General features: G+C 43.9%; 1 protein-coding gene across 2 annotated transcripts in view; it reads right to left on the bottom strand.

Moving 5' to 3' along the window:
• UST (uronyl 2-sulfotransferase) overlaps positions 1 to 1976 on the bottom strand; it is a 304369-nt gene extending 302393 nt beyond the window's left edge. Inside the window, exon 1 of one of the 2 annotated variants that reach the window (XM_077896447.1) lies at positions 1499 to 1976. In XM_077896447.1, the coding sequence (XP_077752573.1) occupies positions 1499 to 1748 (250 nt within the window). In that variant the 5' untranslated portion in view covers positions 1749 to 1976. The remainder of the gene's footprint in view (positions 1 to 1498) is intronic. The other variant, XM_077896449.1, reaches the window with a different exon arrangement.
• Between the last annotated feature and the right edge of the window lie 20279 nt (positions 1977 to 22255).

Raw genomic sequence — 22255 nt, 5'->3', positions numbered from 1 at the left:
ACCTCTGGGCTTCAAAAACACTTCCCAATGCCAATTAACAGTGACTGTTGTTGACTGTCAAAAAAAAAAAAAGTTGGCTTTGTAACTCTAGCAGGTGTCTCCGAACCAACCTATTTTGGACACTCCAAAATACAGAACTCAGGGAAAGAACTGATTTGACTCCCTAATAAACGTGCATATTATCCCAAACCCTCTTAAGACACCTGATGCTAAGGATTGTACTTTGGAAATATGCAAATACCTTGGACAATATTCTCCTTTAATCTCCCCTTAAAACATCGGACAAAAGCCATAGTTCTCCAAAGTTTCTGCTGAAATGGAAGCACACCTTTGAAAAGCTCAGCTTCTCTACAGGGAAAGGACATCATTTTATCTGCGTTTATATTTCAAAACGCTCCAGGACTTTTGTCACTTTGCTGAGGTGGTTGGTTTGTTGTTGTTATGTTGGTTTTTGTTTTGTTTTGTTTTTGTTTCCTTCGAAAACGGCCTGCGATCTAGACCTGTGGCTTCTGCGACTAGGGGACTTTTGAGGTTAAGTGTGGCAGCTCCAGCCGCCCGGAGCCTTTTGGCCCGAGACGGTCCAGCGCTTGAGAGGCTCCCCTTCGCCGCCCGCTCGCGTCGGGCAGATGCCGGATGTCGGCCCGGGGGCTCGGGGTCACCCCCTGGACATTCATTCGCAGGCCGCCGGCGCCTCCGCAGCCTCCCGCGCCCGCACGACCTGCTCTGGCCACGACGCGCCGGGGACTCGCAGCCTCGCTCGGCCCGGCGCGCGCCAGCCGCGGACCCGGGACCTGGGCGTGCGCTCGCCGGCCCCCGCGCCCAGCTGCGGGGCGCGCCCTCTCTGCAGCCGCTCTTCCCTCCCCGTGCGACCCCTTCCCCCCACACAGGCGGCCTCGCGTCTAAGAAACCAACCATAAGCCCCCCACACTCCCCAAAAAAGTTCTGACTTGAGACACACGCAGCGCAGAGGATCTTCGGGTCAAAGCAGGCGACACCGCCGGCCCCGCGCCCCCCGGCCCCCCGCGCAGCCGCGCCCCGCGCCCCCCTCGCTGCGGCGGAAGCCAAGCCGGCCCAGGTCAGCAAAGGGCCCCAAAGCTGCCCCTGGGCCACCGAGGCGGCGAGCGGCGGGGCGGACAAGCCAACCGCCCCCCCGCGCCCCGCACGACCCCGGGCGCTCACGGGACGGGACTGCGGCCGCCGGCAGAGCCCCGGGGGGGGCGGGGGAGAAAGCACGCGCTGCACACGCCCACGCCCACGAGCACACACGCCCGCCCCCCGCCCCGAGCGGGCGGCGGAGGCGCGGGAGGTCCGCGGCGCCGCGCCCGGGTACCTGCCCCGCACCCGCCCCGGCAGCGCCTCCCCCCGGCCCGCCGCCCGGGTCGCACCTGGGAGCCTCGGGGCGCGGCGGCGGCCGCGGAGCCACAAGTCCCCGGCGCGCCCCTCTCGCCCCGCACGAGCTGGCGCGGCCCGCGCCGCCCTCGCCCGCCCCCCTCCTTACCCAGATACTGCCGCAGGTCGAGCAGGAAGCGAGGGGGTCCCCCGCTGAGCTGATAGAAGAGGGAACCCAGGCAGAAGACCAGCAGGACGGCCATGCAGAAGCCGTAGTCCCGGAGGGAGAAGCGCAGGAAAGGCAGCAGAGAGACCCGGCGCTTCCAGCCGCCCAGGCCCGGAGGGGCGCCCCCCAGAGGGGCCCCATGGGGCCAGGGATCCGCGCCGCCCCCGGGATGCTGCTGCTGCTTCTTCTTCATCGCCTGCTCCGCCGCCTCGCACAGCCTGCCCGAGCCGGGAAGGGGTCACCCATCCGCCTGCGAGGAGGAGAGCCCGGCCGGCCGGCAGCACATGGGCAGGGCCGCGCGGAGGGCAGCGGGTGGGGGCGGGGAGGGGCCGAAGTTGCCGGGCTCAGGAGACTTTCCTCGGCATGGTCCCCGCCGCCGCGGCCCGAGCGGCCGAGGTGCCGGCCCCGGCTCGGCCCGCGCCCGCGCCCGCGCCCGCGCCCGCTAGCGCCCCCGCGCCCCGCGCCCCGCCGCGCCCCGCCGCGCCCCGGGCTCGCTCGCGGCCGCCGGGGCTCGCCTCCAGCGCCAGCGCGGACCCCCGGCTTTGTGTCCGTCGGTCTCGGCGCGTTTCGTCCCGATTCAGACTCCTCTAAAAGACGGCAGGGAGGAACAGGAGGCGGACACCACCCCCTCGCTCCACCTCCTTGACAGGGGTTTGCCTCCTCTCCTCCCCTTCCCCTCTCCGGCTCTCCGCAGCCCTCTCTCCTCCCTCGGCCCTCCCTCTCGGCGCGCGGGTCTCCGGGTTTCTCCCGGGTGTCACGTTACTGCCTCTGACCGGGGGGCGGGGGGGGCGGCGATTATTCACAACTAGGAAGAAAGTTTCTGGGTGTTTTTCTCCTTCCCCCTTTCTCTGCAATCTGGCCTCAGTTTCTGCGCCACCAGCGACCTCTTGGGGGCCCCGCTGACTTCCCTCTCGTAAACAGTCCCCGGCAGGAAGAAGCACAACTTCTACTCTCTCTATATTATATATGTATTATATACATATACATGTACTTTTTTTTTTTTTTCATTTCAGAAACTTGATTCTCCTTCTGTATCCTGAGCTGCCTACAAAAGGCCAGTAAAAGGTACTTGGGTATATGTTCAAGCCTTTACTGAGTTGGTCAAAGAGCAAGTGATGTGAATTCTAGTGAAACATGCCCCCGCGGAGCCAGGCTCACGGCCCGACTCCTAGAAGAGAAAGGGGAGAGGACGCTCTCTTCTTGCTCGCCCTGGCTCTTCGGCTACTCCTCCACAGAGCTGCTCATCCGCATAGCGGCCAGAGAGGCACGGGGGTGGTACTGAGAGAACTCAGGGAGGTCCTTCCTCTAGCAGATTTGTAGGGAAAGGGGCCTTACATACCCATTTCCTTCCATGGGAAGCTTCTGGACCTGAAAGAAACACCACCACCACCCCATCCAAAGTAGATAGATGGCATGGAACACAGATCTGGCGATGGGGGTGGGAGATGCATGAAAGGGCTGGTCTCATCAGCCACACTTTCAGTAAGAATCATTTGTTGCTTATATAGAAGTCCCACCACCTGAGGCTTAGGGGACTTGCCCAGGGACACAGAGCTACCTGGAGTGGGTTGGAGAGCCACACTCATATCTGTTTGACCCTCAAGCCTACTATGCTAACCACTGCACTGCACTATCTCCCAGCTAGGGTTTTGGGGTTCCCCCCATTATTTGCATAGTGATTGGAGAAAGAGATATATAGCTCATTGAGCCCAGGCCACCTTGAATAACAGAAGCCTTGGATTTTTGGTGCCTCTCATCTGTGGCTCCCCTGTCACTGTGACATTCTGGTAGTCGACAACCCCTTTGCAAGGAAAAATCAGCAGCCAGGGGCCTCTATGATTCTAAGACTGATTTTCCTGAAAATCTTTTTTTTTTTTTAATTTTTTATTTACTTATGATAGTCACAGAGAGAGAGAGAGGCAGAGACACAGGCAGAGGGAGAAGCAGGCTCCATGCACCGGGAGCCCGACGTGGGATTCGATCCCGGGTCTCCAGGATCGCGCCCTGGGCCAAAGGCAGGCGCCAAACCACTGTGCCACCCAGGGATCCCTCCTGAAAATCTTTTTAAAGGTGGATATCTGAAAACTTTTCTGTGGAAAACTAGGGAATAGGATCCTGAGATCAAGAGCTTCTAATTTAAGAACAATATGATTTAACCATAATAATCCATATATAAATTGTGCTTGGTTTGAAATGAGTGAAGAGGACACACAGATCATAAACTGGAGGGAGTTACAAATGAGGTGGGTAGTGCCATACACACACACATAAGCTCTACCTTCTAGTTCTTTTGTCCTAGCCCACTTTCTCAGAGACCAGAGGCTGCTTTGGGACCCCAAGCAAAGGGCAGCCCCTTTGTTCTATCACCAAAAATCCAAAATAGACTGTTAATGGTTTGTTTCACATTTATTCCATGAATCAGAGATTTCTGTGGATTAATATGCACATCTGAGAAATGTGAATGCCCCTGAGAGAATTAAGCCAATCAGTCATTGCCCATTAATGCGAATTACTTTAATCACCACACTGAGTAGCCCAGAATAGGCTCTCAATTAATAATTTTTGAGTTAATGAAGAGGGACTGAGGGATGGGAGAGCAAAGCAATGCTGATAATGTTTCAGAGACCACCTTTGACAAATGGGACCTGTACCTGTGGCCCAGCCCTGTGATATGAATGTTTTTCATTAGATGTACTGTGCAAGATCCCGCGTGCTCACAAGGCCTGCCCGGGGTCTAGAGACTTCTCTCCCAGAATGATTTGGGAAACCTTCCAATTCTTTCCCCCCCAACAAAGGAATCTGAGCAAGAGTGAGGTTTTAACAGGGAGATGAAGCAGGAAGAAAGGAAATAAACAGCTGTAAAAGTAAGTAAATAGGGGAATAAATGGTTTTTTTCCATTGTGAAAAAGTTGTGAGGCAGGTACAAGGGGCAGACCCAGCTTAGAAGAAACACACTGTGACGTGAAGAATTTTAGAAAGAAAAAGCAGGTCAGTTTTTCAAAGATCACATTAATGGACACCTTCAAAAATGCAGGAAGGAGTAGAAACCAAGATACAAAGAAGTTTCATGCGGAAAAAAAAATGCCTTGAATTTTCACCTAACAGAGACATAGATTTGGGCGTAAAACTTTGTTCTTTGAAGTCCTATAAAAGTCCCATCAAAAAAGAAAAACAAACTTTTAATCTAAAATACCCTGATGAATGGTATCTTTATTGAAACCACTTAATAGATCAACTAATTATAGGAATTTGGCAACAGTGTTCTATTATTAGTCTTATATTGAATATGGTTTAGTTAACACCTTAACCTCCCCTCCAATATCTCGAGCTTCTTCATTCCTTTTCTCTTCAGTGACTTGTCCTCTGTCTCATCAGAGCCACTCCTTTTCAGCAGTAGCACCCTCTGACCATCAGCTTCTGTCCTGCTTAGCTCCTTGAGTCCCCTCACTCTGGCAATTTCTCAGCCTTTTCAAGGATCGTCAACTTTTCAGTCCATCCTTCCTCTTGTGTGTTCACTTGCTTCCTTCTCCAGTTTTGATTCCTGATCCTTCCTTGTGATCCCTGTCTTACAGACACCCCTTCACTCCCTGGTTCCTTCCAGTTTACATAGTACGAACTTGCCTGGCCAAACCTTGTGAAACCCAGCAGTGTCACCGGAACTGGACTGCAGAAAGACACACAGTACTGCTGACTGCTTCACTTTAAACTAGCCCAGATGTGTAGCGAAACTCGTTCATTGCTGCCCAGCAATCCCATGCTCTAAAATGACTACTCACCCTCCTTTCTCTCTCTCTCTCTCTCTCTCTCTCTTCCCATCTCCACCCTCTACCTCCATCCCTTCAGTCTCAGCTGATGACCTGGCCTTGTACTTTATTGAGAAAATGGAAGCATTGGACAGGAGCTCCCTCATTTTTCCACTGGCGTATGGCCCATGCTCTCTCCCTACCCTCCTGTTTCACTGTGTCCCTCCCTGCTTTGAGCAAGGCCAATTTGCCACTGCCCTGGACTCTTGATTCTGCCCAAGCCCACCTTATACCCAGCCATGCTCTCTTTCTACCCTTCTGCATCTCTGTAATTAATGGCACCAGCAAGACACTTGTTGCAAAACCCAGAAGTCTTCCTTACTTTCTCTCTTCCCCTCACTCCTATGTCTAAGCCATCTGCAAAATCTAAAGGCTCTACCTTCAAAAACATAACCAGAACCTGATTTCCTGTGCTACCACTCTGGTCCACCATCTCTCTCACCTGGAGGATTGCCACGGGCTCCTGTATCAGTTATATTTAGGTTCAACCATATATAACTAAAAAATCCCAAATAGCAATGACTTGAACAGAACGGGAGTGCATTTCTCTCTCGTGTGAAACAAGTCCAGAAATAGGCAGTGCAGAGTTGGTAAGACATCTTCATGCACTCATCGGGGAGCTACCAGAGCTTTCTGTTCCACCATCGTTTTAAAGGTCACCTTGTGATTCAAGATGGCCACTGGGGCTCCAGTCTTTGTATTTATGTTCCCAGCTGGCAACAGGAGGAAGCAAAAGAAGAAAAAAGACCTCCCAATGGAGTAGGCTGTTTTTAAGCACTGTTCCAAAAATGCTACCAATCATCTTCTTACAGTTCTTTGGCCAGAACGCAGTCACAGGACTATGGTCCAGTTCTAAAGGAGATCCAAGAAACAGAGATTTAGCTGGGCACACTGCCACCACCAAAAAAATCAGGGTTCTAGGACTAAAATAAGAAAAGACAGGTGGCAATTAAATGGCCACCAGCAGTCCCTGTCATTCCTCCTTCCTGCTCCTAGCCTCTTGCCTTCTATTCTCAGCCAGAATGTAACTCCTCCTCTCTACACCTGCCCATGGCTCCCACAACACTGAGAGGAAAAGCCAAAGTCATTAGGATGTCCTACATGGCCCTATGCAATCTGGCCCCATTGTCTCCCTTACTTCATCTCTTATCACTTTTCCCTATGCATCCTGCCTCATCGTTGTTTGCCAGACAAGCAAATCTTGCTCCTCTATCAGATCCTTTACATTTGTGGTCCTCTCTGCTAGAAAGTTCTTTTCCCAGGTCTGCACATGGCTTGCCTTTTGACTTCTTTCCAGTCTCTGTCCAGTGGTACCTCATCAAAGCAGTCTTCCCTGACTGCCCATACATCATGTACACCCATACCTACCTTCCTTATTTCCTTCACCTCCTTTCGTTTTCTCTATAGAATTTATCATAATCTGAAATGTTGGTATTTTTCATTTGGTGTGTATCTACCTTCCCTGGATACCAAACATCATGAGGGCTGTGATTTTATCTCATTCGTTAACTGCTCTTTGCCCAGCACCTAGGACGCAGTGCTGAGAGTTGGTAGTCACTTCATAAATATTTGTTGAAAGAAAGGTTAGTTTCTAGTATGAAGGAATTAAATAAAGTTCAGTAAGTCAAATCTCACTATTCTGTGGCTGGCCAACTGGGGATGAGAGGTAGGAAGAATGGAGAGCAGGTCTGTATCCTACTAGAACATTCAAATAATCATGGAAGGAATTGTCTGAGGTTAGAAGTGTATTTATTAAAAGGAAAAAAGGATGGATAGAAGGAATCCTCATTAACTTCCGTGACCCCTAATTAGCAATTCAACCATTTCTTGTAATTATAAATGCCTCATGGAATCATAAAAGGCATATGAACCTATGAGTTTTGTATGGTGTTACCATTCACCTTGGCAGAAGTGCCATTTATCTTCAGGACTGTTGCTTATTTCAGGGATTGAGGAATTCACTCTCTTGGAAAGCCAAACTCTCTGAGCTTTGGCTCTAGAAGACCACTGGGCTATATTTGATCCTCTTCTTTCACTGCCCTGCTAAAAGTAGGGCTGCTTCCAGGAACATTTTTGAGTTGGAATGCCCATATTGCAATGATGGTAAATCATAAGCCAGCCTGATCTGTTTCTCTGCCTTGGAATTGTGCAGTCAAATGAGAGAACAAGGTTTTAATAAGATTAAAATGTCACTGGTTTCCAATCTCGTGGATCCCTGGTCATTGTGTCTATGGGAACTTAATCTTGGGTTCTCTGTACACTCCTCAGTGTGCAACACACCATCTGCACATAACTACACATGCATCAAGAACAAGGATGCTCTCCAGCCACAAACCCTTGTTACTCTTCTCCTTCTCTTGAGGAGATAAAGCATAAACAGAGAAGCAAGCAAAGAAAAAAAGAAAACATTAAACCAAGGGAACTTTAAAATATCAGATTTTTGTAATTAATAATAATACCCAAACTGTGTTAGTTATTATTATGTTTCTAGCAGGTTCTAATCACCCTATATGAATTAAGTTATTTAATCTTCACAACAAATTTGTGCTATAGGTACTATTATTTTCCCCGTTTTACAGATGAAGATACAAACCATAAGATTAATGAATACTAGCTATGGAAGACCTGGTCTGGGGAGGCTTCCTAGAAGAGGTGGCGCATGAACTGGATTGCAGGGTGAGTAGGATTTATAGCTGAGCGGTAGCCTAGAGGGCATTCCAAATAACAAGATCCGACTGAGGAAGATTACAAAAATGTGTCTGGGGGACAACGGTGAGCCTATATGAAGAAGAAACGTGGAGATCTGTGGCTGCATCATTGCTAAGAGTGGGGAACCTCAACCACAGGAAACCAACTGTAGCTTGTTCAAAGTTTCCTTAGAAATTCTCCCCTTTGTGCCAGGGCTCATAGGCTTCTTAGCTCTTAGGCAAGTGTTCAGCAGAAACTCTTGATTCTTTTTCAATTAAAGAGATGCTGCAGAGAAAATAATGTCAATATAGGGAATGCACAAAAGACAAGCATGGCTTAGCTTTTTGCAGAAAGAAACCACTTATCCAAAAAGTTACTAAGCTATAGACACTGGTTCATAGTCCTAACATAACACAATGCAAGTCTAATTCTTCCAACTCTGCAAAAACGGAGTGTCTCCAACAGGCATTTTTCTTTCCATAGCGAATTTTCTTTAGAAGCCTTTGTTTAGTCAGGGGTGTCTTGGTGGCTCAGTCGGTTAAGTGTCTGATTCTTGGTTTTGGCTTAGGTCATGATCTTGGGGTCCAAGACAGAGCCCCATATCGGGCTCAGTGGGGAGTCTGCTTTCCTTCACCCTCTCCTACTGCCCCTCCCCCCTCTCATGCACTGCACACACACTCTCTCTCTCTCTAAAATAAATAAATAAATCTCTTTTTAAAAAGTCTTTACTTAGTCTACATAAAAAGCCTAAAAAATTACATTTGCTTACAACTAAAGAAAAATACTTTTAATATGTCCAAGCATTGAATGTCTTACCTTCATAGGTAAGAGCTATATCACTTTAACAGTGCAGATGGCTATTTGGACCATATTTTTAGATCTCTTGTCAGTAGAAATTATTACACTAACCGTAGAGTGGATTGTCTAGCTGATTTATTTTTCACCATGCTTGTAAGAGGTTCTAAATTGCATTCAAGCTTTTGTTTATATTTTGTTATAAAAATTCTTGACTAGACTTTTAATCTATGTTAACATAGCTTAAAATTAATATATTCCTTTCAATCATGCAATAAATAAACATGTAGCACTATTATGTGCCTACCACTCTGCTAATTACCACAAAGCAAAACAGAAAAGTGTGACACCAAATGCACAGCCTTCAAAGAATTTGCAGTCTTTTCAGGAATACATGATTGTCAGAAGTGAAGAAATTTGACAATAATGCAAGGCATTATTATATACTGAATTGCTTGTTACATACTATAAGTAATAAAGTTGTTAAAATCTTTAGAGAAGTTCAATACTCAATTCATTTCCAAAAGGAATAATTTTTCTTTGATTTTTAAAATTGTCTTATCAATCTTTCTCCTTTGAATATGAAAGTGATTTTTTTAAAAGTAGGCTCCACACCCAACACAGGCCTTGAACTCAAGGAGATCAAGACCTTAGCTGAGATCAAGGGTCTGACACTCAACCAACTGAGACACCCAGGCACCCCTGAAAGTGATTTTTAGATTTCAGAGTTGCTTATAGGAAAATACAATGAATAAAGTAGATGGTCGAATTGGCCATTATTTTTTATCTCAGAATGGTGGGACTCTGAAGTCATGGCTAGGAGTTCCTTGTGTAGCTTTTGCATTCATTGTATCTGATGCGCACTATTGGTGGGGAGGAATGTCAGGCCAAGGAGATGGAGGAGTCTGTAGGAGCCAAAAATAGCCTGGCAAAGTGGGAACTTACATGGGGACTCTAGAGACATTATTTCCAATAACTAGCTGAATAATTCTTTTGCAAATGAACTTCGTGTAGAACTTCATGTAATGCAGTGTTATTGGTCTATTATGAAATATGCCTTGTGCTTTTTTTGAAGCTGAGCACAAATATAAATTCCAATCTATTCATTTATCAGAAGATTTTTTTTTTTTGCTTTTAATTAGTTAGTTATTTGATGGATTCATTGGCCTTGCTTCAAAAGCATGAAAATAAAGTAATAGGGAGGGTTTTTAAAAAATTGTTAATCCAAATGAGTCTTGTCACCCTCAAATTATGGATAATTATTTAAATCCCAATGTCATTGCTTAAAATATAAAAATATGACATTTTCTTTATATCTTGTTAACTGATCACATCTTACTCCAGAGGCCTATTCCCTCGAGCAGTAGGGGTTAGGGATGGCAGGAATCTATCTGCCTCAGCCTCTTCTGGCTGGAGACAATCTCTTTCTGGTTGCATTTAATACTCTTGGTCACTTTGGGCTCAGTGTTCAGTCAAATTCGAGGTGCAAATTCCCTGCAAAGGACTCCCCTCTTCCCAGCAAAGATGCTTCTTTGTAGGGAACATTTAATGCATATGGCTGTTGTGGCTCATTGTCTCTGATGCCCTGGTGACCCCAGCCACAGCAGTCCACAGCTGGTGACCTCTCCATTTGCTCTCTGCTTCTCACTGATGTGGCTCCTAATGTAGGGCCATCTTTTTCAACTACCTCTGCTACAGAGTCTCCTCACCCTGAATGAAGTCACCACCAGCTCTGAATAGGCAATCACATACTGTTGGATCCTGACTACCTTAAGGATCACAGGAACTTTTCTTTTCTTATGATTTTTTTTTTTTTTAGATTTTTAAAATTTATTTATTCATGACAGACACAGAGAGAAAGAGAGAGGCAGAGACACAGGCAGAGGGAGAAGTAGGCTCCATGCAGGGAGCCTGATGTGGGACCCAATCCTGGGTCTCCAGGATCACACCCTGGGCTGAAAGCAGCGCTAAACTGCTGGGCCACCAGGGTTGCCCACAGGAACTTTTCTAGATCTCAGTGTGTCCCATCTCAGGCCTTCTCTGCAGAGAATCCTTCCTTGGCCACTTCTAATCTCTGGCTAGTTGGCACTGTGTTGATCCAGTGACTCTCCAGAAGGCTTAATATCTCTCACACCTGCTTCAAGGAAATGTGAACAAACCCTTCCTTAGTCAGTGCAGACTGTCATACCAAAATACCAGCCCCTGGGTGGCTTAAACAACAAACATTTATTTCTCACAGTTCTGAAGGCTGGGAAGTCCAGAATCAAGGCACTGGTAAATCCAGTGTCTGATGATAGCCTGCTTCCTGGTTTGTATGTATCCTTAATGACTGGTGGGGGTAGAAGGGGAGGAAGTGAGGTAGATGGAGGAGGGAGGGAGAGAGAGAGAGAAGAGGGAGAGAGGGAAGGATATTGATCTAGTCTTCTCCTCTTCAGTCCAGAGAAGCCTCAAATTATCTGGGTGTTCCAAACTTCCCTGAGCAGTAGTATTGGGACCTGGAGTGGGACAGCCAAAATCAATGTTTCTCATAACCTGCCTTTTTTCTCTCTCTTTCACTGTCTTCCAGCTCAGCCCCCATGAACCATGAACCTGAAATGCTTTCTTTGTCAATGTTAACAAAAGAGCTAATAGGCAAAGAAAGTAAAGGCCAGGAAAATAATTCAGGGAAATCATTCAAACTATAACATCTTTATTATGCTCCTTTGGGCCTCTCATTTCTGAATTTCCCTTTGTGTTGTCAGTTTCTTAAAGGACACATATCTTCATCCTTTGAAGATTGATTTGATTTTTAGAGACAGTCAGAAGTATTCCAAGGCAAATGTGTTGAATAAAATGGATGAGATATTTGGTCAGTAGACTAAAGCATTGATAGAAAGAAGGGAAAGGAACCACAAAGAAAAAAGAGAGAGAGTAGGAAAGCAGCTGAGGAGTATATGGGGCAGAAATTCACTAAAAACAGACAGCTGGTGACACCTATGCTTTCCCAACCATCCTGAAGTATGCAATCCCAGAGGTAGGTGCGTTTCAATGAGAGGTCAGTAAAAACCAAACACTCAGGTACCAACTACCTATTGATTATATTTCACCTCCTATGCATCGACATTACGTATGAAAATTCAGCTCTTGGGTCGCCTGGGTGACTCAGTGGTTGAGCATCTGCCTTTGGCTCAGGTCATGATCCCGGAGTCCTAGGATCTAGTCTCTAGTCCCATATCAAGCTCCCCAGAAGGAGTCTGCTTCTCCCTCTGCCTATGTCTCTGCCTCTCTCTGTGTCTCTCATGAATAAATAAATACAATCTTAAAAGAAAACTTAGCTTTTAACATATCATTAAGGACAATTTTTTTTTAAATTGGCACCTAAAGTCTCTGTTGGAAATTGTGTCAGTATTTTGTTTTTTAGGGTTTTGTTTTGGTTTTTTTGTTTGTTTGTTTGTTTTACAAATTGTAATAGACCATTAGTATAGATGGAGTGAAATGAGAAAAAAATTAAGTCACACACTCACCGGTTGCTTTCATGTGATTTTCAGTCACCTCTTACTCAGGCATGTAGCTACAGAGTTGAATTTCTGGCCAAACTTGATTCTTCATCTCCAAAATCCCTGTCTATTCACAATGTTAAGCTGGCACTTCTCTCATTTTAGAGGTCATTGTCTGGTGTTAATGTGTAAGAGCTGAAATCGATGTAGAAGTGATATCCTTTTTCCTCCCTTCTTAACATCGTTAGTCCTTGTTCAATGGGCATGTCACATACCTTCCTGTCTTCTGAGAGAAAAATATTGCTCAAGCTTTGCAAAGTACTTTAAAATAATTTTTTGAAGAACAGCCAAAAGCTGAACTATGAAGATAGAGAGTTGGCTCTCCAGTAAAAAAAACCTTAGCAGAATAAAGACTCCCAAGGTCATCTTAATAGAATATGTAAGAAAATATTAGAATTTGAAGTATAATCATCCTGCTCTGCAAATTACTAGCTTTCTGACATCAGGTCAATTACTGAACCTCTTTGTACCTCAGTCTTCACTTCTGTAAAGAATAGATAATAAGATCTGTACTCCTTGGCTCAGAGAGCTCTTAACTGGTTCAGGATGAGCCTTAGCTGGCAGAAGAAGCACATCACCAGCTAGCTGCTTTATGCAGTGAGATGATGCAAAAAATTATCCTACCCAGGAAAAAAGTATTGCCAAATGTATGGCAGGGCAAGCTCTCTTAAAGAGCAGAGTATTTGGAGAGTGGCAGAAGCCTAGGTCTTGGTCTAGAACTTACCTGGGGATGGATGTGATCTTAGGCATGTGCTCTGAGTGTGCTCTGAGCCTTATTGCCATTATCCATAAGATGCAGTAAAGCACCTAGCATTCAGGTTTGAAATTAAATACACTTTTACCCAGTGCCAGGTACATGAAAGTTGGAATGCAAAGAATTTATTTTTAGAGATGAGGAAAGTAGAATCCAATTAAGTTACATAATCTGCACAAAGTTATATTATTTGCAAGTGGCAACACTAGAACATACATGCAGATCTTATGAATCTATCTCTAATACTTTTTCTACAATAAAGTAAATTTTATTTGGGCCTAAACCCTTTGAGGACCACACAAATCTATGAACCCACTTCCCCCAAAAAGCACATAATTTTTGCAAATAATTTCAGCTCATCCATAGACCTTCTAAGGAATTACAGACCCAAATTAAGAATGCCTGTACTACAAACTGTGGTCTCTCCTAAATACTTCTGGTGAATTTACCAAATAAGAATATCATTTTTTGTCCTATGTCAGAAGACCACAGTAGATTTCATCGTGCTAAAGATGTATGGAAAGTCTTTAAGTGATATTGGAAATACAAAATCTTTCTTCAGTTTGTCATGGTCTTTAATTTTTAAGGAAGTTCTTTTTTTAAGATTTTATGTATTTATTTGAGAGAGAGAGAGAGAAAGAGATCATGAACTGGAGGAGGGGGAGAGAAGGGCAGAGGGAGAAGCAGACTCCCTGCTGAGCAGGAAGCCTGATGCAGTTCTCCGACCAGGACCTTGGGATCATGACCTGAGCCAAAGGCAGACACTTAACTAACTGTACCACCCAGGCACCCCTGTCATGGTCTTTAAAACACTCCTAAGATGCTGAGAATGTGCCAAAATCTGGACTGTATTCAGGCATTTATTCAGCAAATCCTTACTGAGGGCCCAATGTATGCCTGGTCCTGGAAGTAGAGTGGGGCCCAAGATAAGCCCTACTCCCAGGAAATTTATATTCCCCATGAGGAGATGGACAATCAGCAGATAGATTATGCCACATATGCCACATAGTAGTAAGTATCACCAAGAAAGTAAGACAGGGTGATTCGACAGTGAGTTATGGGTTGGGACAGAGGGTCTCCTGAAGTCTGTGTGGACAAGGAAGGCTTCTCCGAGAAATTGGCATTTGAGATGTGACCAAAAGAATGAAAAGAAGCTGCCCAGAGAAGATCTGGAAAACAAGTGTCCCATGCATAGCTAGCAGCCCATACAAAGACCCCAAAATGGAAATAAGCTTATTGTGTACTCCTATCACTAGGGTGGGAATGGGCCCATTGGTAATTTTTTTTAAGATTTTAAAATTTATTTTAGAAAGACAGAGATGGCAGGGGGAGGGTCAGAGGGAGAAAATCTCAAGCAGACTCCAGGCTGAGTGCGGAGCCCAATGCAGGGCTCGATCTCACAACCCCAAGGTTGCCACCTGAGCAGAAATCAAGAGTTGGACGCTTAACCAACTGTCCCAGGAGCCCCTGATTCATTTTTTTATTTTATTTATTTATTTTTTAAAGATTTTATTTATTCGCTCATGAAAGACAGATAGAGGGAGAGAGGCAGAGACACAGGCAGAGGGAGAAGCAAAGGGAGAAGCAGGCTTCACACAGGGAGCCTGATGTGGGACCCGATCCCAGGTCTCCAGGATCATGCCCTGGGCCGAAGTCAGCGCTAAGCCGCTGAGCCATCCGGGCTGCCCTGATTCATGTTTTTAAAAGATCATTCAGACTGCAATGTGGAAGTGGGTTGTCAGAGGGCAGGAGTAGAAAAAGAAAGATGAGGAATCCAAGAGAGGGATGATCCTGGCTTTGCTCAGGGTGGTACTTATGAGAGTAGAAAAAAAGGTAACATATCTGGGATATGTTTTTTAGAGTGCCTAGTACTAGCCAATAAGGAGGTAAATGAAAGAGTAAAGCTAAGGATGATACCTAAGCTTTTGCCAGAGCAACTGAATTGATGGTGGTGCAGGAGTCTGGAACAGGAAGCTTGCAAGGAAGAGTGGAACAGTAATGATCAGCTACATTAAGCAGACAGTTAGATATATGAGTTCAGAGCTATAGGGAAAAGTCCTGGCTCAAGACATAAATTCAAGTAATTTCTATCTAAATGGCATATAGGGGGCAGCGGATGGCTCATTTGGTAAGCATCTGCCTTTGGCTCAGGTCATGATCTCAGGGTCCTGGGATTGAGTCCTGCATTGAGCTCCCTGCTCAGCAAGGAGCCTCTCTCTCTCCCTCTGCCCCTCTGCCTTGCTTGTGCTCTCTCTCTCTCTGTCATTCTATCTCAAATAAATAAATAACATCTTTTTAAAATAAGTAATAAACAGTATGTAATATTATTGCATAAAGTTAGCTCTAGAAGCATATAGACAGAAAGAATAGAAGATGACACAGATATAGCCTTGGAGAAGTTCAATATTTAGAAGTCCAACAGAAGGAGCACCTGGGTGGCTTAGTTGGTTAAGCATCTGACTCTCAATCTCAGCTCAGGTCTTGATCTCAGAGTTGTGAGTTCAAACCCTGCACTGGGCTCCACACGAGGCTTGGAGTCCACTTAAAAAAAAAAAAAAAAACCCTAACAGAAGAACCAGAGCCAGCAAAAGAGACTGAGGAAAGTTGAGAGGCAGGCAGAAAACCAGGAGAGGGTTATGTCACAGAAGCCAAGGCAACAAAAGTATTTCAAGAAGGACAGAATGATCAATCATGGCAAATGTTCCTAGGATGTTGGATATCTCTGCTAATGTCCCCTGCAACCAGTTTATCCATTGTTATTTTAGTAGTGGGAACCATTTAGTTTTATCCAGGCACATGGCCATCCAGACAGAGATTGCATTCACCAGTTTCCTTTGCAGCAAGTTATGGCCTTGTGTCTAAGCTCCAGTTGTGAGAAAAAGCATTCAGGCAGTCTGCTAGATTTGGCCTTGAAATATTGAGTGTGCATTCCTCCATTCTCTTTTCCTGGTTCCCATAGCTGGAATGTGGACATGGAAGTGACCCAGATTTAATCGTGCACGTGAGGACAGTACTCTAAGGAATATCAGAGAAAGTGATGAAAGGAAGCTTGATCCCTGAATGCTCTCATGAAACAGAGCTGCCCATCTGCTGTGGATTGCCCACCTCCCTCTGGATTCTGGTGTGAAAGAAAGAAATTAACCTCTCTCTTTGGAGTATCTATTTTAGCTGTTAAGGCTGTACCATAACCTACATACATATCAGGAGCATAGCAGGGAGGCAACATGTAGCTGATTGGTGACTTTGACAATTTCAGAGGGGTCAGTGGGACAGAAACATGAGAGGAGTATACCAAAGAGATCATTCATTCTCTCATTCATTCAAAATACTTACTTAAGTTTTAGTATGTGCTATGCACTCTCCTATGCCCTAGGACATAGCAGAGACTGAGAGAGATGATGCCCTGGCCTTCATGGAATTTGCATTCTAGTTGAGGGGAACAGTGAACATACAAACAGATAATAGATAGCTATGAAGACCAGGTAGTAATATGTGCTAAGAAGAAGAGAAAGTGGAGAGAGTGACTAGGAAGTGCTACTTTAATAAAGTGTTCAGGGAAGGACTTTTAGAAGAGATTACTTTTAAGTAGATTTGAATAAATGAGGATTAAGGAGAAAGCTACAGGAAAATCTGAGGAAAGAGTACATCAAGCTGAGGAACAGAAAGTACAGAGTCTGTAAGGCAAGAATTCACTTGTTCAAGGGCCAGCAAGTAATCTGATGTGCTCTAGAGCACAGTGAAAGGGATAGAAAGAAGCAAGAGGTGAAACTGGACAGAAAGAGAGGTGCCAGATCATGGAAGTCCATGTGGACAAGAGCAAAAGGTTCCAATTTTATTGTAGGTGTGATGGGAAGCCATTGGAATAATCATAGAGAATTTAGCCAGATTTAGCATTTAATTTTATTTTGGGGGGAAGAAGAGGTAAATGAAGAGGATACAGATTTTGTGCTTTAAAATATTGATCTTGGTGCTATTTGAAGAATTGAATAGAGGGGTAAGGGTAGAATCAGTTGGTTGATTGAAGTATCCAGGCTAGAGATGATGGTGGCTTGGACTATAGTAACAATGGCAGAAATAGAAGTGGTCTGATGTACAGAGTGTGTGTGCTGAGGTCGGCTATAGGACAGCTATAGAAACATCTTTGAGATGATCTGCTCTGTAGGGAAGCAGAGAAATGGGTCAATAGTTGGGAAGTTTACAGGGGTTTTCAAAGTCTATCTCTGTCTCTCTGTTACTCTCGGTCTCCTTTCCCCAATTCCTCTTTTTTAAAGGTAAGAGACACTAGAGTTAGTGTGGTAAGGGGGATGGTCCAGTAGAAAGGGATAAATTGATGATGCAGGAAAGACAGGTGATATGTGCAGGAGAAGGATAGATCTAGAACTAAGTGGAAGGTTTGGTCTTTAACAGGAACCAAGACTATCCATTGAAAAAAAGGGGGCAGGTGTTGGAAATTTCCTGGTGAAGAAATAGTCTTGTGTGGTGGCATCTGTTTTATCAATGGAATATGAGGTAGTTCAGAGTGCAGACATGGCTAATGAAGAGGTAGGAGAATGCACTGCGGCATGATTATTTCATAAAGTGGGAAACATGCACACAAAGATAGGGACAGTAGGAGCACTGAACAGCATTGAGTTCATTTGAAATGGGTGGTTTTGAACCTAAAGTGAGCCTAGTTGGCACCAATGCTGTGTTTTCTTGTGGCCCAGTTCAATTACTTGTGTGCAGGTGCTGAGAAGCTGTTTCATTATTGCTTACTCTTGGATGGAGTGTTGCTAGGGAAATGGAGAGAAGGCCAGTGTGTTAAGGGTGTTTTGCAAAAGAAGGGTATGATGGTGGATCCTGGAGTCTACACCGACTAAAAAGAAAAATAATCAAATGACACTGATTTTGTCAGCCCCAATTAGTACAGCTTGGAGGGAGGCCCTCTTAACTTGAAGAATACAAAATTATAAATACAGAACGAGATATAAGAGTTAATGTTTATTTAAAATGACAAAAAATTACAAGAAATTATGGATTTTATAAAGCTGATTGTGATGGTTAATTTTGTGTGTCCACATGACTCGCTACAGAGTACCAGATAGCTGTAAAAATACTATGTCTGGGTATGTCTGTAAAGGTGTTTCCAAAAGATATTTGCATTTGAATTATTGAACTGAGTAAAGCAGATGGCCCTCTCAACATGGGTGGGCATCATCCAATCTGTTGAGGGTCGTGAACACAGCAAAAAGATTGAGGAAGGGCAAATTTGCTCTCTCTCTGCTTGAGCTGAGATATCCATCTTCTCCTGCCCTTGGACATTGAGACTTCTTGTTCTTGCTGTTTAGAGACATAGATCTGAACTTACACCATCAGCCTCCCAATACTCAGGCCTTTGGACTCAAACTGAATTATACTACCAGCTTTTCTGGTGCTCCAGCTTACAAATGCAGATCATGGGACTTTCTGTGAGCCAATTTCTATAATAAACACCTCTTATATACACCTATATATATCCTATTGGTTCTGTTTCTCAGAACCCTAATACACCCATATAATCCTAACAAGAGCCAGAAAACTTACATGATATTTTTATTAATTAACTGCATGAAATATCTCTATTACATTCTTTTCCTTACATATTATGATTGCATAAACTTTGATTACCTTTTCATGTGGCAATAATTTTGTAATAATTTTTTACAAGAAAATAGAAAGACAATCCAGTCTTTCCTCTAGCACAGATGACTGAAAAAATGTCTGATACAAAAATCATGTGATATCACACCCAGATATACTTGCTCTGAGTTTCTGCTCTATTATTATAGGAATTTTGATAAATTGTATTTTATATAATCCTCATCATAAGAGGGAAAAATGCAGGGTGCTTTCCTATCTGTTGCTTTATGGAGATCAGTCATGTCAGGAGAGAATTTGTTTTGATTAGGTATCAGTGAGAATCAAAGGCAACTCTTATACACAATTTCATGCAACAAACTTCCCTACATTTACACCATGTTTCTTCTGTACTATCCACAAGTTGCTGGTATGGGCTCTGTAGTCAAGCAGTAAGATCTCTCCTTGCCCTACACCTTCATGTCATGTCACAAGAGGGATGGTATAGCAGGCAGGAGGAAGAACCCTAAAGCCATTACTACACTAGCACAGCCACCAACTACATGACTAATCTCAGAAGTGACTGTGAACTCTGTATCACAATAAAACCTAATCTAAATATACTCCCCAATAAAACTCCCCCTTAGCTATATCCCTAAATGCCTACAGCCACTCTGATACCATCTTACCTAAAGGGAGGCACAAGAGAAGGGATGGAAGAGTAAAAGAGAAACCACTTTTAAATATCACTATTAAATACCTAACAGCTTTTGTTGACATATCTCAGTTTAAATCCTTTGTTTTTCTTGAAGTTAGTCTTTTTCCCCTTTGATTTTAATGCAATATTAACCTTAAAACTTTTGCTTGTTATATGTTAAGGTGAAGAAGAGTAAAATATACCACTGCAGATTATGCTTCTTTGGCATGTAATTTTAAGATGTTTTTTTTTTTTAAGAAACAGCAAACACAGATAAAGCTCTAAAAACTGAGTAGAAGTTACCCTTTTGTCCAAAACATTGGGGTTTGTAGGAAAAATATCCATTTGTAAGGGTGTCTCCTTCTCTACACAGTAGTCCGCCCCTTACCCATAAGACCCCCGGGGAATACCTGAAACCACAGATAGTACCAAACCCTATATATACACCATGTTTTTTTTCCTATACATACATACCAATGATAAAATTTAATTTCTAAATTAGGCACAGTAAGAGATTAACAATAATAACATAATAAAATAGAACAATTATAACAGTATACTGCAACAAAAACATGAATGTGGTCTCTCTTTCTCTATGAAAACATTATACTGTACACAGCTTTCTTGTGATGATCAGGGTGATAAAATGCCTACCTAGTGAGATGATAAAGCACTTACATGATGAGATGACACAAGGTGAATGACATAGGCATGTGACATGGTGTTAGGCTGCTAGTGACCTTCAGACTTTACATCAGAAAAAGGATCATCTGCTTCCAGACCATGGTTGACCACAGATAACTGGAACTGTAGATAAGGGGACTATTGTATCAGGAAGAGCAGATGCCTCTAAATGTCTATAAACTTCTCTCAGTGGAGAAGGCAATGACTTAAGTCTATGGAACAACCTTACCCTTGTTCACTGTGTGTTTCCTGGTCACTTCCCATAATTGCCCTTTCCCTACTTTGTCTTTAGCTGGAGATGATATTTAAGGTGGTCATTTCAAAGATTGACTCAGTCCTCCTACCTATCTCCCACATACATAGGAGGTTTACATGTTATTAGATGTTTGTTTATTGTTCTCCTATTAATCTGTCTTTTTATCACAGGAGTGTTTCAGCTAAGAACCTAGAAGGGTAGAGAAAAATAATTTCTCCTGCCCCACAAAGGCATGTAGAATGGTTGGAAAGTCTCTGAGAACTTACTCATTACAAAAAAAAAAAATCTGACCATGTGAATACCTTGCTAGAACCTTTTCCAATCCTTGCAAACGGGCTGTGCTGGAGATGATCTGAAGCTCAGGAAAGCCTGAGCTTTTTGGTAAATCTACCTCTGGTTTAGATGGAGACATTGGAAGTACTAAAGAACTTTAAAAGATTGCTTTCCTGGGGCACCAGGGTGGCTCAGTCAGTTAAGCATCCCACTCCTGATTTTGGCTCAGGTCATGACCTCTGGGTACTGGGATCAAGCCCTGCATCAGGCTCTGCAACTCAGTGAGGAGTCTGTTTGAGATTCTTTCTTGCTCTCTGCCCCTTCCTTGTCAACTCACACTCTCTTCTTCTTAAAAAATTAAATTAAAATTTAAAAAAGATTGCTTTTCTTATTAAAAATCCAGTCCTCCACAGCTTCCTTTGCTGCCCTGTTGTTTCTTGCTTATGTTTCCCTTTGGGCCCTACTACCACCTGCGCTCATAGTGTAGTAGGTAGTGGAAGAAGGAGGGAAGGTCAAGATTGGCTAGGAAAACATACATCTAAATCTTTGAGCCTCATACTTGGTCAAGAGTTTCTTTGAGGCTTGATTTCTGGTTTATTATGGGCTTGGAGTTCACTCTGCAGGGTACAAGCGAGGACACAAATGAGAAGGGAAACACATGGGAAAAGAAAACCATACTAATACTTCACAATGCAGTCCGGCCACAACTGAATAAATGAATTAAAACAGCTCATGGTTATTAGATTTCTCCAAAGATGAATAGCCTCGTGTAGCTGCTATTGCCGTTGATATCAGGCTTATAACTAAATCTCTCTGCAGTGCCTGCCTTCCTGGAAGGCCCCCGACATTCACTCTGTCTTTCTTTATGAAGACCATCCAAAACCTGCCTCCTTAGAAATATTTGCGGTCACAGATCCACTTGAAAATCCCCCTGTTGGAATATCCCCTTGAATTCTTTCAGGAGGCTGGTTAAAATGTAACTTTTATCTGGAACAGATGCATTAACCTAGTTTAGTTTCTAATGTTAATTTAACAGTCTACTTAGGGTACTAATGAAATGGGAGTGAAAACAGGAAGGTTTTGCTGCTGAAGCGCCATCAAGAAAGCCAAGAGCAATGAGATAGTAGGAGGGTGTCAAGAATAGCACAGAGCAAAACATATTTCACAACTGAACCTACACCTAAATGTGAGCCTTTATCTTTAAAGTTTGTCCTATTAGCTGCTTGGGAAGTGAACTTATTAAATTAGGAATTTGAGGGGAAATTTTTCAGTCTGAAAATGTAAATAACTTCACTGAGATGAAGTATCATTCAAATAAGGTATTTCTTCTTCTTTAAAAGATTTTATGTATTTTTTTTATTTTAGGGAGAGAGAAAGCACAAGCAAGAGGAGGAGCAGAGGGGGAGAAAGGGAAAGGGAAAGAATCCCAAGCAGACTCTGAACTGAGCATGGAGCCCCTCTTGAGGCTTGATCCCATGACCCTGAGATCATGACCTGAGTGGAAATAGGAGTCAGATGCTTAGCTGACTGAGCCACCCAGGTGCCCCAAGGTATTTCTTCTTTTATTTATTTATTTATTTATTTATTTATTTATTTATTTATTTTACCTTTTTTTTTTT

Source organism: Canis aureus, chromosome 1 (genome assembly GCF_053574225.1).
Source record: "Canis aureus isolate CA01 chromosome 1, VMU_Caureus_v.1.0, whole genome shotgun sequence".
Taxonomy (NCBI): Eukaryota; Metazoa; Chordata; class Mammalia; order Carnivora; family Canidae; genus Canis; species Canis aureus.
The sequence above is the reverse complement of the archived record's forward strand: the minus strand, read 5'-3'. Positions and strand labels throughout refer to the sequence as shown.